The following is a 13,777-nucleotide window of genomic DNA, read 5'->3' on the forward strand; positions in this document are numbered from 1 at the left end:
TCTTCTGAAATTTATATCAAACCCTTTATTCTTATTTATGGATTATAGTTTGTTAGGTTAGTGATTATAGTTTGTTTTTATGAGATAATGTCTCATATTTGATGATGAGAATTTGTTATTAGCAGTGAGATGATGTGTGGTGGAAGAAGTACCAGGAAGCAGTAGTGGAAAAGTAGTAGTAAAGAACATTTAGGTTTTTAAAAAATATATTTTATTGATTATGCTATTACAGTTGTTCCATTCCCCCCCTTCATTCCCCTCCACCCTGCACACCCTCCCAGCCACATTCCCCCCCTGTAGTTCATGTCAATGGGTCATACATGTAAGTTCTTTGGCTTCTACATACTATTTTTTTTCTTATACTATTCTTAACCTCCCCCTGTCTATTTTCTACCATACCTACAATTTATGCTATTTATTCTTTGTACCTTTTCCCCCTCGCTCCCACCTACTTCCCCATTAATAACCCTCCGTGCGATCTCCTTTTCTGTGATTCTGTTCCTGTTCTAAGTTGTTTGCATAGTTTGTTTTTGTTTTCGTTTACTTTTGTTTTTAGGTTCAGTTGTTGATAGTTGTGAGTTTGTTGTCATTTTACTGTTCATATTTTTTATTATCTTTTTCTTAGATAAGTCTCTTTAACATTTCATATAATAAGGGCAGGGCGGTAATGAACTCCTTTAGATTTTTACTTGTCTAGGAAGCACTTTCTCTGCCCTTCCATTCTAAATGAAAGCTTTGCTGGATAGAGCAATTGGATGTAGGTCCTTGCTTTTCATGACTTGGAATACTTCCTTCCAGGCCCTTCTTGCCTTGGAGAAATCAGTTGATAGTCTAATGAGAACTCCTTTGTACGAAACAGCTACCTTTTCTCTCGCTGCTTTGAAGATTCTCTCCTTATCTTTTTTCTTGGCTAATGTAATTATGATGTGCCTTGGTGTATTCCTCCTTGGGTCCAACTTCTTTGGGACTCTTTGAGTTTCTTGGACTTCTTGAAAGTCTATTTCCTTTGCCAAATTGTGGAAGTTCTTCTTCATTATTTTTTCAAGTAAGTTTTCAATTTCTTGCTCTTCCTCTTATACTTATGACACCCCCATGATTTGGATGTTGGAGGTTCCTAAGCCTCTCCTCATATTTTTGAATTCTTGTTTCTTCATTCTGTTCTAGTTGAATGTTTCTTTCTTCCTTCTGCTCCAAACTGTTGATTTGAGTCCTGGTTTCCTTCTCATCACTGTTGGTTCCCTGTAGATATTTTCTTTATTCCTTCATTGCTGTCTGGGTCTTTTTTATGCTGTTGCAGTACCCAGTGAGTTTCTGGAGCATCCGATAACCAGTGTTTTGAACTGTGCATCTGATAGGTTGGCTATCTCTGTGTCACATAGTTGTATTTTCTACTAGAGCTTTGAACTGTTCTTTCATTTGGGCAGTTGTTTTTTTTTTTGCTTTTGTTTTTGTCTGGGTACACCTGTTATGTAGTAACGGGCAGAGCCTTAGGTGTTCACTAGGACGGAACAAGTTGCTGGTTGTGATGCTGTATGTCACACTGTATGTGGGGGAGGGGTTCAAAAGGGAACAGCTTCTCTTGCTCCTCTCTCTGCCAGTTTTCAGGTAACTTCTTCTATTACCCACAATCAAATTGGCCCTTCTGGTATTGATTCCTGTGTGGGTGGATTTGTATATGTTCCAGGACCCTGTGGGTCTCCAACAAATTCTGACGAATTCTTCTGTGAGGCTGGGAGTTCTGCTGCCGCCTCTACCCCCATAGATGTTTTCAGTCAGAGGTTTGAGGCTTTATTTCCCCGTGCCGGAGCCCTGGCTTTTGGGGTCTGTCTGGCTCCTGAGTTGTTCATGCCGCTTTATCTGCACGCAAATGTGGGACTGCCCCATCTGCAAGCTGCTGTCTTGCCCACCCGGGTTCTCCAGCTGCTGCCTTTCCCAGAGTCCTCTCCACCTGGCTGCCCGTCTCCTACCAGTCTGAATAAATGTTTCTTCTTTACCTCCTTGTTTGTCAGACTTCCATAAAGTTCACCTTTCTGTCAGTTCTGGCTGGTTTTTGTTTTTAAATTTGTTGTTCTTCTTTTGGTTGTGTGAGGAGGCATAGTATGTCTACCTGTGCCTCCATCTTGGCCGGTAATCTAAGAACATTTAGTTTTCAAAACACTTATTTTTTTTTCTGAGTCTTCTCTTATTTTTCTTTCTGAATATTGATTGTGGTAAAAAATGCCAACTATTTTGAAACCTGATTTCATTGTCATTTTCTCATTTTTTAAATTTACATGATGGTTATTATTGAGTGGTAATTATATTTGGGAAAATTTCAGTTTTTAATATTTTTAGATTTTTAATTTGTATTTCATCATTCTCAGTTATATGTATTAGAAAAATATTTCTTAATTTATCTGTTAATCAGAAATTTAGGGGTAGTTATATTTCGTGTACTTAGTGAACTTAAAACAACAAAAGTCCTTGACCCGGTGGACTTTATAAACCTTTTATTTTCAAGCCCATTAATTAATGTACATCTGGTACAACACATTTTCTCATTCTCATAATCATTTGATTAGTTGATATTTGTACTCACCTTGTATTAAAATGATTATAAACTGGAAACTAATTGTTTAAACAAATCTTTATTTTGCTCTTTTCCATAACATATGTAAATCAAGGGGATGATTGAGAATCTATTTTAGTGTATAATAATATTTTTAAGATAACATTTTTTAAAAATATGTTTTATTGATTATACTATTATAGTTGTTTCAATTTTGCCCCTTATTACCCTCCACCCTGCATACCCCCTCCCACTCACATTGCCTCCCCTTTGGTTCATGTCCATGTGCCATAAGTTCTTTAGTTTCTACATTTCCCATACTATTCTTGCCTTCCCCCTGTCTGTTTTCTACCTAACATCTACTGCCCTTTTCCCCCTCTCCCTTTCTCCCACTCCCCTGTTCCTAACCCTCCATGTGATCTCCATTTCTGTGGTTCTGTTCCTGTTCTAGTTGTATGCTCAGTTTTTCTGTTTGTTTGTTGTCATTTTACTGTTAATATGTTTTATCTACTTTTTCTTAGATAAGTCCCTTTAGCATTTCATATAATAAGGGCTTGGTGATGATGAACTCCTTGAACTAAAGTCCTTATTTTAGAAGCACTTTATGTGCCCTTCCATTCTAAATGAAAGCTTTGCTGGATAGAACAATCTTGGATGTAGGTCCTTGCCTTTCATGACTTGGAATACTTCTTTCCAGCCCGTTCTTGCCTGTAAGGGTGTCTTTTGAGAAAGCAGCTGACAGTTTGATGGGTACTCCTTTGTAGGTGACTGTCTTCTTATCTCTTGCTGCTTCTAGGATTCTCTCCTTCATTTTAATCTTGGCTTCTAGGATTCTCTCCTTCATTTTAATCAAATATAATTATGATGTGCCTTGGTGTGTTCCTTCTTGGGTCCAGCTTCTTTTGCACTCTCTGAGCTTCCTGGACTTCCTGGAAGTCTATTTCCTTTGCCAGACTGGGGGAGTTTTTCTTTATTATTGGTTCAGATAAGGTTTTCACTTGTTGCTCTTCCTCTTCCCCTTCTGGTACCCCTATAGTTCTGATGTTGGAAGGTTTAAAGTTGTCCTGAAGGTTCCTAAGCCTCTAGTCATTTTTTTGAATTCTTGTTTCTTCATTTTTTTTCTGTTTGGTTGTTTATTTTTTCCACCTTGCCCACTTGATTGATTTTAGTCCCTGTTTTCTTCCCATCACTATTGGTTCCCTGTGTATTTTCCTTCATTTCTCTTTGCATACCCTTCATTTTTTTCATCTAATTTGCAACTAAATTCGAGCAATTCTGTGAGTGTCCTGATCACCAGTGCTTTGGACTGTGCATGTGATAGGTTGGCTGTCTCTTGTTTGCTTAGATGTATTGGCTCTGGGGCTTTGATCTGTTCTTCTGATTGAGCCATTTGGGGGGGGGGCAGGTCTGGTTGCACCTGCTATGTAGTAAGGGGTGGAGCCTTAGGTATTCACCAGGGTTGGGCTACCCCTGTCCTTGGTTTGTGACGCTGCATATGAGGGCGAGGTCCAAAAGTGAACAATGAGTGTTGACCCACTCTCTGTCGGATTTCAATTTTTTCCGCCTCTTCCCCCAAGCAGACTGGGTTTTTCTGGTGCTGAGTCCCAGGTGGATGGGTTTGTGTATATTTTAGGTCCCTGTGGGTCTCTCCAATGAACTCTCTTTTGAGGGTGGGAGTCTTTCCTGCTGCCTCAACCTCCACAGGTGTTTTTAATCGGTGTTTTGAGGCTTTATTTCCCATCGCTAGGACCCTCGGTTGCACGGTCTGTCTCGCTCCCCAGTGTCATCTTGTTTATCTGTGTGCCAGTGCGGGACTGGCTGGTCAGCCAACTGCCCTGCCCGCCATATCACACTTCACAATTGCTGCCTCCCTAGGAATGCGTATTGCCACCCCGCGACCACTGTCCACCAGCTGCCGCCTGTGAGCCCATGGTCCACCCACTGCTGTGTTGTGCGCCCCGGATTTGTCATCTGCTGCTTTGCCAGCCTGGTGCCCTGGCTGTTTTTGCCTTGATCCCTCTGTGCCCAGCTGCCCCACTCTTCCTTTCCGCCCCACTCTGCCCTTTCTACTGGTCTGGATAAATGTGTCTATTTTAACTCCTTGGTTGTTGGAGTTCCATACAGTTCAATTTTCTATCAGTTCTGGTTGTTATTTTGTTTCTAAATTGTTGTCTATATTTTGTTTGTGGGAGGAGACACAGTGGGTCTACCTTTGCCTCCATGTTGGCCAGAAGTCTAAGTTTTAAAAATCTTAACTGCAAAATATAGCTTTATACCTTAGTGCTTGGAAGAAATACTTTGTGTTACAAAGGCTTTAATCTTTCTTTTTGAAAAGCAGACTTCACCTGAATATATCAATTTTTGCTCTAACCTGTGCTAGCTCTGTCCTTTTAATCTCACGGCTATATTCCTCTAATCAGTTTGTGGCACTTCACTTCTAATTGTTGCCTTCCTGAGCTGAACAATAAGGCTGATTTTAATTTCATGTGTGGGAAGTGTAGTATGTTCTTGTTGAGAATGCTGTTGTTTCAGAAACAAATGTTTTCTGTATTGTTTACTATATGTCACTGAATAAATAGGACTAATATGTATTTTTACTGATTGCTGCAATTCGATGCTCAAACAGCTATAAGTTACCTGCATTTTTTAAAAGAGCATTTGTAACAGACTCCAATAGTGTTTACATAATGCTTAGGTGGAATCATTTGTTTTTGTAACAGAAACTTTCATGTTACATTACAAGTCCAATAGTTGTTTGTTATTATTAATGTGCTACCGTTTTTTAATTATCTGTAACCAAATTATAATCAGTGTTTTTTCTTTTCCTTTCTTTCTCAATGAAAATGTTAGACTTATACAAGCACTAGCAGCAACTCTATATCTGGATCATTGAAGCGCTTGGAAGATACTGCAGCACGATTTACAAATGCAAATTTTCAGGAAGTTTCTGCACATACAACTAGTGGAAAAGAAGCTTCAGAGTCTAGAGGGTCAGAGGGCAAAGGGAAGAAATCTTCAACTCACAGCTCAGGTCAAAGGGGAAGAAAGCCTGGTGGAAGAAATCCAGGAACTACTGTGTCAGCTGCTAGCCCTTTCCAGCAAGGTATTAATTACAGTATTTTAGTTAAAATACTTATTCTTATGATGATCAATAATAGTTAAGTTTTGTAAAAGAATTTGCTTTTTACTGTTTATAACTAGTGTTGTAGTAAGATTACTTACAAGGCTAGTGTTTCTTGTTAAAATGTTTTTGGGACTTGCTTTCTTTTTATATTATGACATGTCCTTCTAAAGTTGAACTATAATTTTAATATTTAAATAGATATGGAATAAAATTAAGTTTGGGGAGAAAAGCAACAAAAGCTGCAGTTTTGCTTTCTGTTAATAGGATAGTCATCTTTTTTAATGAATGTTTTTATTTACCTTTCCTAATTATATACTAAAACAGTTAAGGTATATATTTTTAGAACGTAAATAAGCATTGGGTAATTTTCTAGGGGATCTCAATAGTTCTCAGTAAACAGTGTTATTGATTATTAATGCATTATAAAGCTTGATGTTAAAGTAGAATTTTGCTCAGCCTACATATCTTTTGGTAACACAGCTATATTTACAGCATGTTCAATTGAGAAATAATTCGTGTAACTGAAATTGAAAATTGACTGGGCATGCTGTGTTTTATATGAGTAACTCGGCTAAACTTTAGAATATGTTAGACCTATGTTCTAGATTTTAGCTTTGTGTAATTCTTTTTTTCTTTTTTAAGATTTTATTTATTTATTTTTAGAGAGAGGGAAAGCAGGGAGAAGGAGAGGGAGAGAAACATCAATGTATAGTTGCCTTTCATGTGGTCCCCCACCAGAGAACCTGGCCTATGACCCAGGCATGTGTCCCAACCAGGAATCGAACCAGCAACCCCTTTGCTTATCAGGCCAGTGCTCAATCCACTGAACCACACCAGCCAGGGCTACTTTCTGTAATTCTTAGCATGAACACAAATATTTTGAGATATATAAATGTTAAAACTGGTTGAAAGAAATATATTAGTAAGATGTACAGTAAATGCTGCCGCCGTGCCCCCCCCCCCCCACTCCCCGCTCCCATCTTTTNCTGCTGCCGCCGTGCCCCCCCCCCCCACTCCCCGCTCCCATCTTTTTTTACTCTCTGGGAGTAAATGAGAGGGTGGGCCATGGTCCTTTTCTTTACCCTATTGAAGCTTTTGCTAATAATAAAAATTGTATTCAAAATCTTCCAAGATATAATGTGAAGATGTAGAAAGTTTATGTAGTCTGCTGATCTCATTAAAAACTATATTTATATATTTAAACTAATAGTTATTTTGGGCTTTGAGATCTTTAAAAATCCTTTTTCTAATTTTGACTTACAATACCAAAAATAGACAAATAGAAAAGAACTAAAATGCCAAACTTGTTGTTTTATTTTGGTAAGTTTACTTTATGTCAGTTTTTTATGCCACTGTGGAAAATAAATAGTAAAACCTTAATTTTTAATGTAACTTTATTCACATTTTAAATTGTGATATTAGGAGAATTCAGTCATCCGTACAATTAAGAACTTATTTTCCATTATAGAAATTGTATTTTTGAGTTTTTAATATATCTTTGAAGTACTGTTCATTTAGAAAAGAAATCTCTCATTTTCTTAAGTTTCACAACATTGAGTCTTTTCCTGCCTCTGTTAAGACATGGGTAGTAAATATTTTTATTTTTTTATTTCTTATACCTGAGGTAATAGTCTATAAAAGGTGAAATATAAAGGTAGGATATTTAAGATAATCGGTTTTCTTTTTTCAGTGCAGGTAGTATGTGAGTTTTAGAAAATAAGCATTGAAAGTACTGAATAGATTAAATTTAAAGTATTTGTTACACTGTATTGTGCTTTTAACAGCAGCTGTACAAACACAAATGTGTAGGAAAAAAGACAGATAATGATAGATTAGAATGGCTAACAAAGAAATTCCTCGAAGCTACTAATTAAGTGGCAAATGGCAGTTATCCTTAAATGATTGCTGTAATGTAAATGTCATCTTAATATATATGATTTTCTATATAGACATAGCCCAAAAATGCATACATAGGAACAAGTACTTTTATAAATGCATAAAACAGATATTGTCTTGAAAAAGTTAAATTTTAAACTATTAATATTCTTTTTCAATAAGCCATTTCAGAGGAGCTTAAAATTTCAAAATTAAAACCTTTATATTTTAAAAAGAAGTTCTTGTGTGTTAGGAAAAAATGTCTTTATAAATTTTAGGTGGATTTATGTATGGTTATTTATGAATATGCTCTGCAATAAAATAACAAAATAACACTTGGCTTGAAATCTCCTTCCCACTGTAGTAAACACTTTATTTGGGGCTTTTCTTTCTAAATCCATTAGTTAAAATAAGACATAGTTTAATTTCGTGAAATATATTTAGATCTATGTTCACAACTAAGTTAATTTCATTTGGCAAGCCTGAAGAGAGGATTTGGTATGATGGGATGAGGAGCCAAACTGTTGTTTCATCCCAACCGTATTATTTTTCTGCCAGGCACAATATTTTGCTGTGGGTAATGTGCTTCTGTATATAGTCTGCACCCACATTTTTGGCCTGAACTTTCAAGAAAAAATATTTTGCTTTAATTTCTTAATTCAATTTTTTATTTATTTACATTTAGGTAGTTGTTTTCTGTATTATAAAGGAATTTTCGCTCTTATTTTTGAACGTACTATGGTACAAGAAATTTTATCTAACAAATAATTACAAAACACAAGAACAGATACAAGGTATTTCAGGTACTACCCATGTATAATATACATCTTTATTTTTCCCTCAAAAATCTGGGGGGATAAGTGTGCATTACACACAGCAAAATATGGCAAATAAGAACCTGAGGTTCTTACAGCTCATAATGACATGAGAGCTACAAATGGTCTTTACCTAAAGAGTATGGAAAGAATAAGCAGTTGTGAAAGAGGTTCATGAGAAGAGAGCCTTTCCTGTGACTTTACTTTCAAAAAACAATAGCAAAATTTTAGTAGCTGGTTTCTTTGCTCTGTGCAGCTCCATGAGAAGCGGACTGGAAGAATGTAATGTATATAAATTAAGTTCTATGTGATCATTATTATTTGATTAAATCTCTGTTTTGGTAGGGTAGCTTTAACTGAGTAACAAACAACATTCACCTACATTATCTAGAATATCAGAACAACTTAAAACCTACAAAACATCTTTTGGTTCTTACTGTATGTTGGGAACATTTTATAATTATGTCTTCAGTAATTGAAAAAGAAGTTCCCCATGTCATTCCAAGTCCAGTTATAGTTTTGTCAGTGTCTTCTTGATATATTGCTGTTCTTCAATCCTTCCCCAAGCATACACATATTTGGGGGAGAATTGAGGAATGCTGCCATGGTAAAGGGTAGGTTAAATAAAGTACTTCTTATATCTTGGTAATTATATAAGTAATAGTTTACAATTAAATTCTATAACTATAAAGTGACAAGTATTTTTAAAGATAATTTTGTAGATAAACTTGTTTTCAGTAATAATCCTTTAAAAAATCTACCTTTATTATGTAAGTGATGTCCTAAGTTTTATAGTTAATTTTTTTCACTCTTTTTTTGATGATTATATCATTTCTACTGCTCATGGGAACTTTTGCATCCAATTTTTCCTTTTCCTACCCCTCCCCTTTGTACTTCCTTTCTCCCCCCACCCCCCTTCTTTTCTTTTCTTTCTTTCTTTTTTTTTTTTGCTACAGGCAGTTTTTCAGGAACTCCAGGCAGTGTAAAATCATCTTCGGGAAGTTCAGTACAGTCTCCCCAGGATTTCTTGAGCTTTACAGACTCAGATCTACGTAATGACAGTTATACTCACTCCCAACAGTCGTCATCAACCAAAGATGTACATAAAGGAGAGTCTGGAAGCCAGGAAGGGGGGGTAAATAGTTTTAGTTCCATAATTGGTCTCCCTTCAACCTCAGCTGTTATTTCACAGCCTAAGAGCTTTGAAAACTCACCTGGAGATTTGGGTAATTCCAGCCTTCCCACAGCAGGATATAAGCGGGCTCAAACTTCTGGCATAGAAGAAGAAACTGTAAAGGAAAAGAAAAGAAAAGGAAATAAACAAAGTAAGCATGGGCCTGGTAGACCCAAAGGAAACAAAAATCAAGAGAATGTTTCTCATCTCTCAGTTTCTTCTGCTTCACCAACATCATCTGTAGCATCAGCTGCAGGAAGTGTAACAAGCTCTAGTCTTCAGAAATCTCCTACATTGCTCAGGAATGGAAGTTTACAAAGTCTTAGTGTTGGCTCATCTCCAGTTGGTTCAGGTAGGGATTTCCCCATTGTTTTTCTTCCTTACATCCACCACCATTCCTCTTCCATTACTCCAAAAAGTAAATTCATTTTAAACTATTGTTATGATAGTTCTTGAGTTGCTAAGTGATATTTGATCATCTTGATAAAAAAATATGTTTTGTTCTTTGAGAGACAATTTGGTGTTTGGAAAAGATGTTTGACACTAATCTGATGTTACTTAACTAAATACAGGATAGTTTATTGGTTATTTTTTATGAAACACCTAGAATTTCCCACTTTTATTTTTGCTTCACTTGCACAGTATTTTTAAAACCAACTAAGAATTAACATTTGAGGTGTGAAAGTTTTTGCTGTTTTTGATTGGTATTTGTTTTGAGCTTTCTTTCTCTAAATTTCACTCTTCATTTTCTCAGCAACTCCTCAAATTCTACCTGAATTACTTCATCTGGAATATTTTTTACTCAGTGATACATGATTTAAATTTATGGGTTTTTAACGATCACATTCCAGGAACTGTCTGAAATGATTTAAATTCTTTCTGTTTTCCAGTATGTTTGTTTTACTGTTATCTTTATTATAGTACAAATTAATTTATACATGTTGTTATTCACACCATTGAAATACTTCTTTAATGTATATTTATGCTACAAATATTACTTTCAGTTTTTAAAAAATTTAAATGCAAGTTTTTGGAGAGAAACTTAACTGTTTAAATATTAGTTAAATGGACGTATTTTAAATTGCATCTTGAATTTAAGGTAATTATTTCTGATTGTAGAAATGAGATTTTGGCTAAAATAAACACTTAGTGGATTTTATCAGTTTTATTTGTTGGTAGAGAGAGTGGTAGGAAGTGGTATGGAAAAATAACAAATACAATTTAATTTAAGAATGTTCATATATATATTATAAATACAGAATTGTGGATTTTTTATAGCTGTGTAGATAATTTCAGTAAGTAAACCTAAGTGAGATACCATTCTAAGGGAGAAGAGATGTGAAAAATAATAACTAACTACCGTTTATTTGTGCCAGGGTCTGTTAAGTGCTTTATAATTAATTAATATCATGTATAATCCTCACAACAGTTTTATGAAGTGATACTATTAAGGCCTCTATTTTACAGCTGATAAAACTGAGCTTTAGACAGGTAAAATACGTTTTCAAGATCACACATCAGGGATTTCTTTCTCTTTCTTATAGATAGCTTAGTGGTGGACCTGTTTGATATGTATGGTGTGTTTTTTTGTTTGGTTGGGGTGTTTTGTTGTTGTTGTTTGGTTTTGTTTTGCTTTGTTTTTGAGAAATGGGTGAAAGTATAGAAGGATTGGTTCATTAGTAGCATGAGAGATGGTTCTAGAGAAGGATTTCTCAATCTTGTCACTGCAGTTTTGCCATTTTGCTCAGGGTAGTTTTTTGTTGTTCATTGCTGTCATGTGCATTGTAGGATGTTTATCAGATCCCTAGGCCTCTAGATGCCAGTGACTTCCAGCATGCCCCTTCCCCCCCTCTTTGAGACAAAAAAAAGTTTCCCCCCAAGGAGTAGGGAGCAAAAATCTCCCTTGGCTGAGAACCACTGTTTTGGGTAGGAGGGATATAAATTGCACTGAGAAATTAGTTCATTGAGAAGATACAAACATTTTGCACACTTGACCACGTATTTATGTAATATGAAACATATTTGACATTTGAGACCAATGTGTCTTTAGCAATTAGTTTTAGCCCCAAGTCACAAAAAAGTAATTTTAGATAAATTTACTCAGAAAAAACTTGAGTTTATTTTCATATTTAGGAAGAGGCACAGTAATCAAATGGTTAACTTACTGAGGAAATGAAGCCTAAATTTGCTTTTGTGAAGAGATCCTCACTGATTTCAATATATAGAAGTCTAGTCTGATGATTAGTGAGTTTCAGGAATTTCATTTAGATATCACTTGAACCACATCTTCAAATGAATGGAATTAAAATAATTTACTGTATTTTGCCATGTGTAATGTTCTTCAGTGCATGATGTACACCAACAAAAAAACAAAAAAAATCTTTCACTTTAATTTTTTAATTCAATTACTTATATTTAGATACTTGTTTTTTGTATTATAAAGGAATTGTAGCATTTATTTAGAAACATAGAGATATCATTATTGCTCTCTAGAATTATACTTTTAACATAAGCATAAATAAAAGCATTTAAAACATTTATATAGATACAGAATTAGTACTGCCCATGTATAATGCACATTCTCACTTTTCCCTCAAGAATTTGGGCAAAATGCACATTATACATGGCAAAATATGGTACATCTCTGAAAAATTTTCCTATTCCTACCTGTTACAGATTTAGGGAGATTTTAGGCATAAGAAATAGTATTCTTTACACAGTGATTACTTTCTGAGGACAATGTTTGTGGTATATCTGTGGAAGAAAAATGAATTTGTATTCCTTTTACCATAAATATTATTTCATGATAATAAATGGCTTAAATTTAGACTTTCTGGGATTTTTTTCTTAAACTTGTATCTAAAAAAAACTTACATTTGTATTTCAGTTTCTTACACTTGTATCTCTTGTTAAAGTAAAACGATAGTAATGAAACAAGAGTAGTTACTTAAAACTATTCAAGATAATACATTCTTTAATTTTATACATTTTAATAAAATTTTTAGGATTAGATCAGAGCACTCTTATTGATATACTTAGTACTAAAAAGTTTTTCTTACCTAGAAGAAGAAGCTAGCTAAATGCCATTGATATTTAGAAATTATGCTTTTTTGGTATAAATTAAGAATTACCAACTGTTGCTGAAACAGTGTATGTTACATACTGTCTTAAGGACTTGACAAGCATCAAGTATTGTTACTCATATAAAAAAGAAACAATTCTCACAGCTCTGAGTCTTGAAGCTTTGCAGTTTCCTTGATTTCAAACAATTATAAATTCAGTGGATGTTTGCTGATGAGAGTTTAAAACCGCAGTAGTATACATGTCAATCATACTTTCAGGAACAGGATCAGTGAGACAGTTTGAGCCAGTAATTTCATTTGCAACAGTAGTATCATACTCTTAGCATGAAAATATTAATTTTTCCTTTGGATTGATTTTAGATTGAGAATTAATTCAATAATTGTAAAAGCAGGAAACTTTCTCCCTGTATAAGTAGAAAGGAGAAAATGTATACTGTGTAGTGCATTATCAAGAATTGTTTTTCATGGTACCCTTTTAAAGAGATTCATTTGCTATAATGACAGGTTCATAATTCAGTAATAATGAAAGTGACATTTGTGAGCGTCTTTTGGCTATGAGGTTAAGACTATCACATGCACTTTAATTCTAGCCCCACGAGGTTAGGGGCTGTGTTTGTGATGTTCACCACTGTCTGCTCATTGCCAGCACAGTGCTTGCAGCTTAATATTGAGTTGGCCACAAAGTCTGTTTAGTTTTTTTCCATAAAATAAGATACATTTTTCATTTTCACCAATAACTTTATTGACTTTGATATTTTGAGTATGTTGGTTATCTCTGGAGTGCTATAACATTGATTGTTTTCAATTAATGTTTCAATTTGATTGCTATCAACTTCTACTGATCTCCAACTGTGGAGCATCATCTAGTGAGACATCTCCAGCACGAAATTTTGCAAACCGCTTTTGACATGTTCAAAAATGAAGGTCACTCATAGCACCTTCTCCATACACTGTACGAATCTTGTTTTTTGCATTTCAGTTGTGTGTTTACCTTTCTTGAAATAATAAGAGCATAATATGACAAAAATGTTTATATTTCTCCATCTTCAGTCTTACAATGGCTACACAAAAATTTACCTTTTTCTTTTTTTGATGCATGCTGATGTGACAGTTGTCACAAGAATCTCACAAAATTGTTTTGAATGAAGTTAAAGGCAA

At 35.0% G+C, this 13,777-nt stretch overlaps 1 protein-coding gene across 9 annotated transcripts in view; it reads left to right on the plus strand.

Moving 5' to 3' along the window:
- MLLT10 (MLLT10 histone lysine methyltransferase DOT1L cofactor) overlaps positions 1 to 13,777 on the plus strand; it is a 251,441-nt gene that overhangs the window by 168,484 nt on the left and 69,180 nt on the right. For 8 of the 9 annotated variants that reach the window (XM_037058099.1, XM_037058098.1, XM_037058097.1 and 5 more), the window contains 2 exons: positions 5,399 to 5,651; positions 9,319 to 9,888. In XM_037058099.1, the coding sequence (XP_036913994.1) occupies positions 5,399 to 5,651; positions 9,319 to 9,888 (823 nt within the window). The remainder of the gene's footprint in view (positions 1 to 5,398; positions 5,652 to 9,318; positions 9,889 to 13,777) is intronic. The other variant, XM_037058105.1, reaches the window with a different exon arrangement.

This window comes from Sturnira hondurensis, unplaced genomic scaffold (genome assembly GCF_014824575.4).
Source record: "Sturnira hondurensis isolate 20B ecotype Veracruz unplaced genomic scaffold, ASM1482457v3 Scaffold0009906, whole genome shotgun sequence".
Taxonomy (NCBI): domain Eukaryota; kingdom Metazoa; phylum Chordata; class Mammalia; order Chiroptera; family Phyllostomidae; genus Sturnira; species Sturnira hondurensis.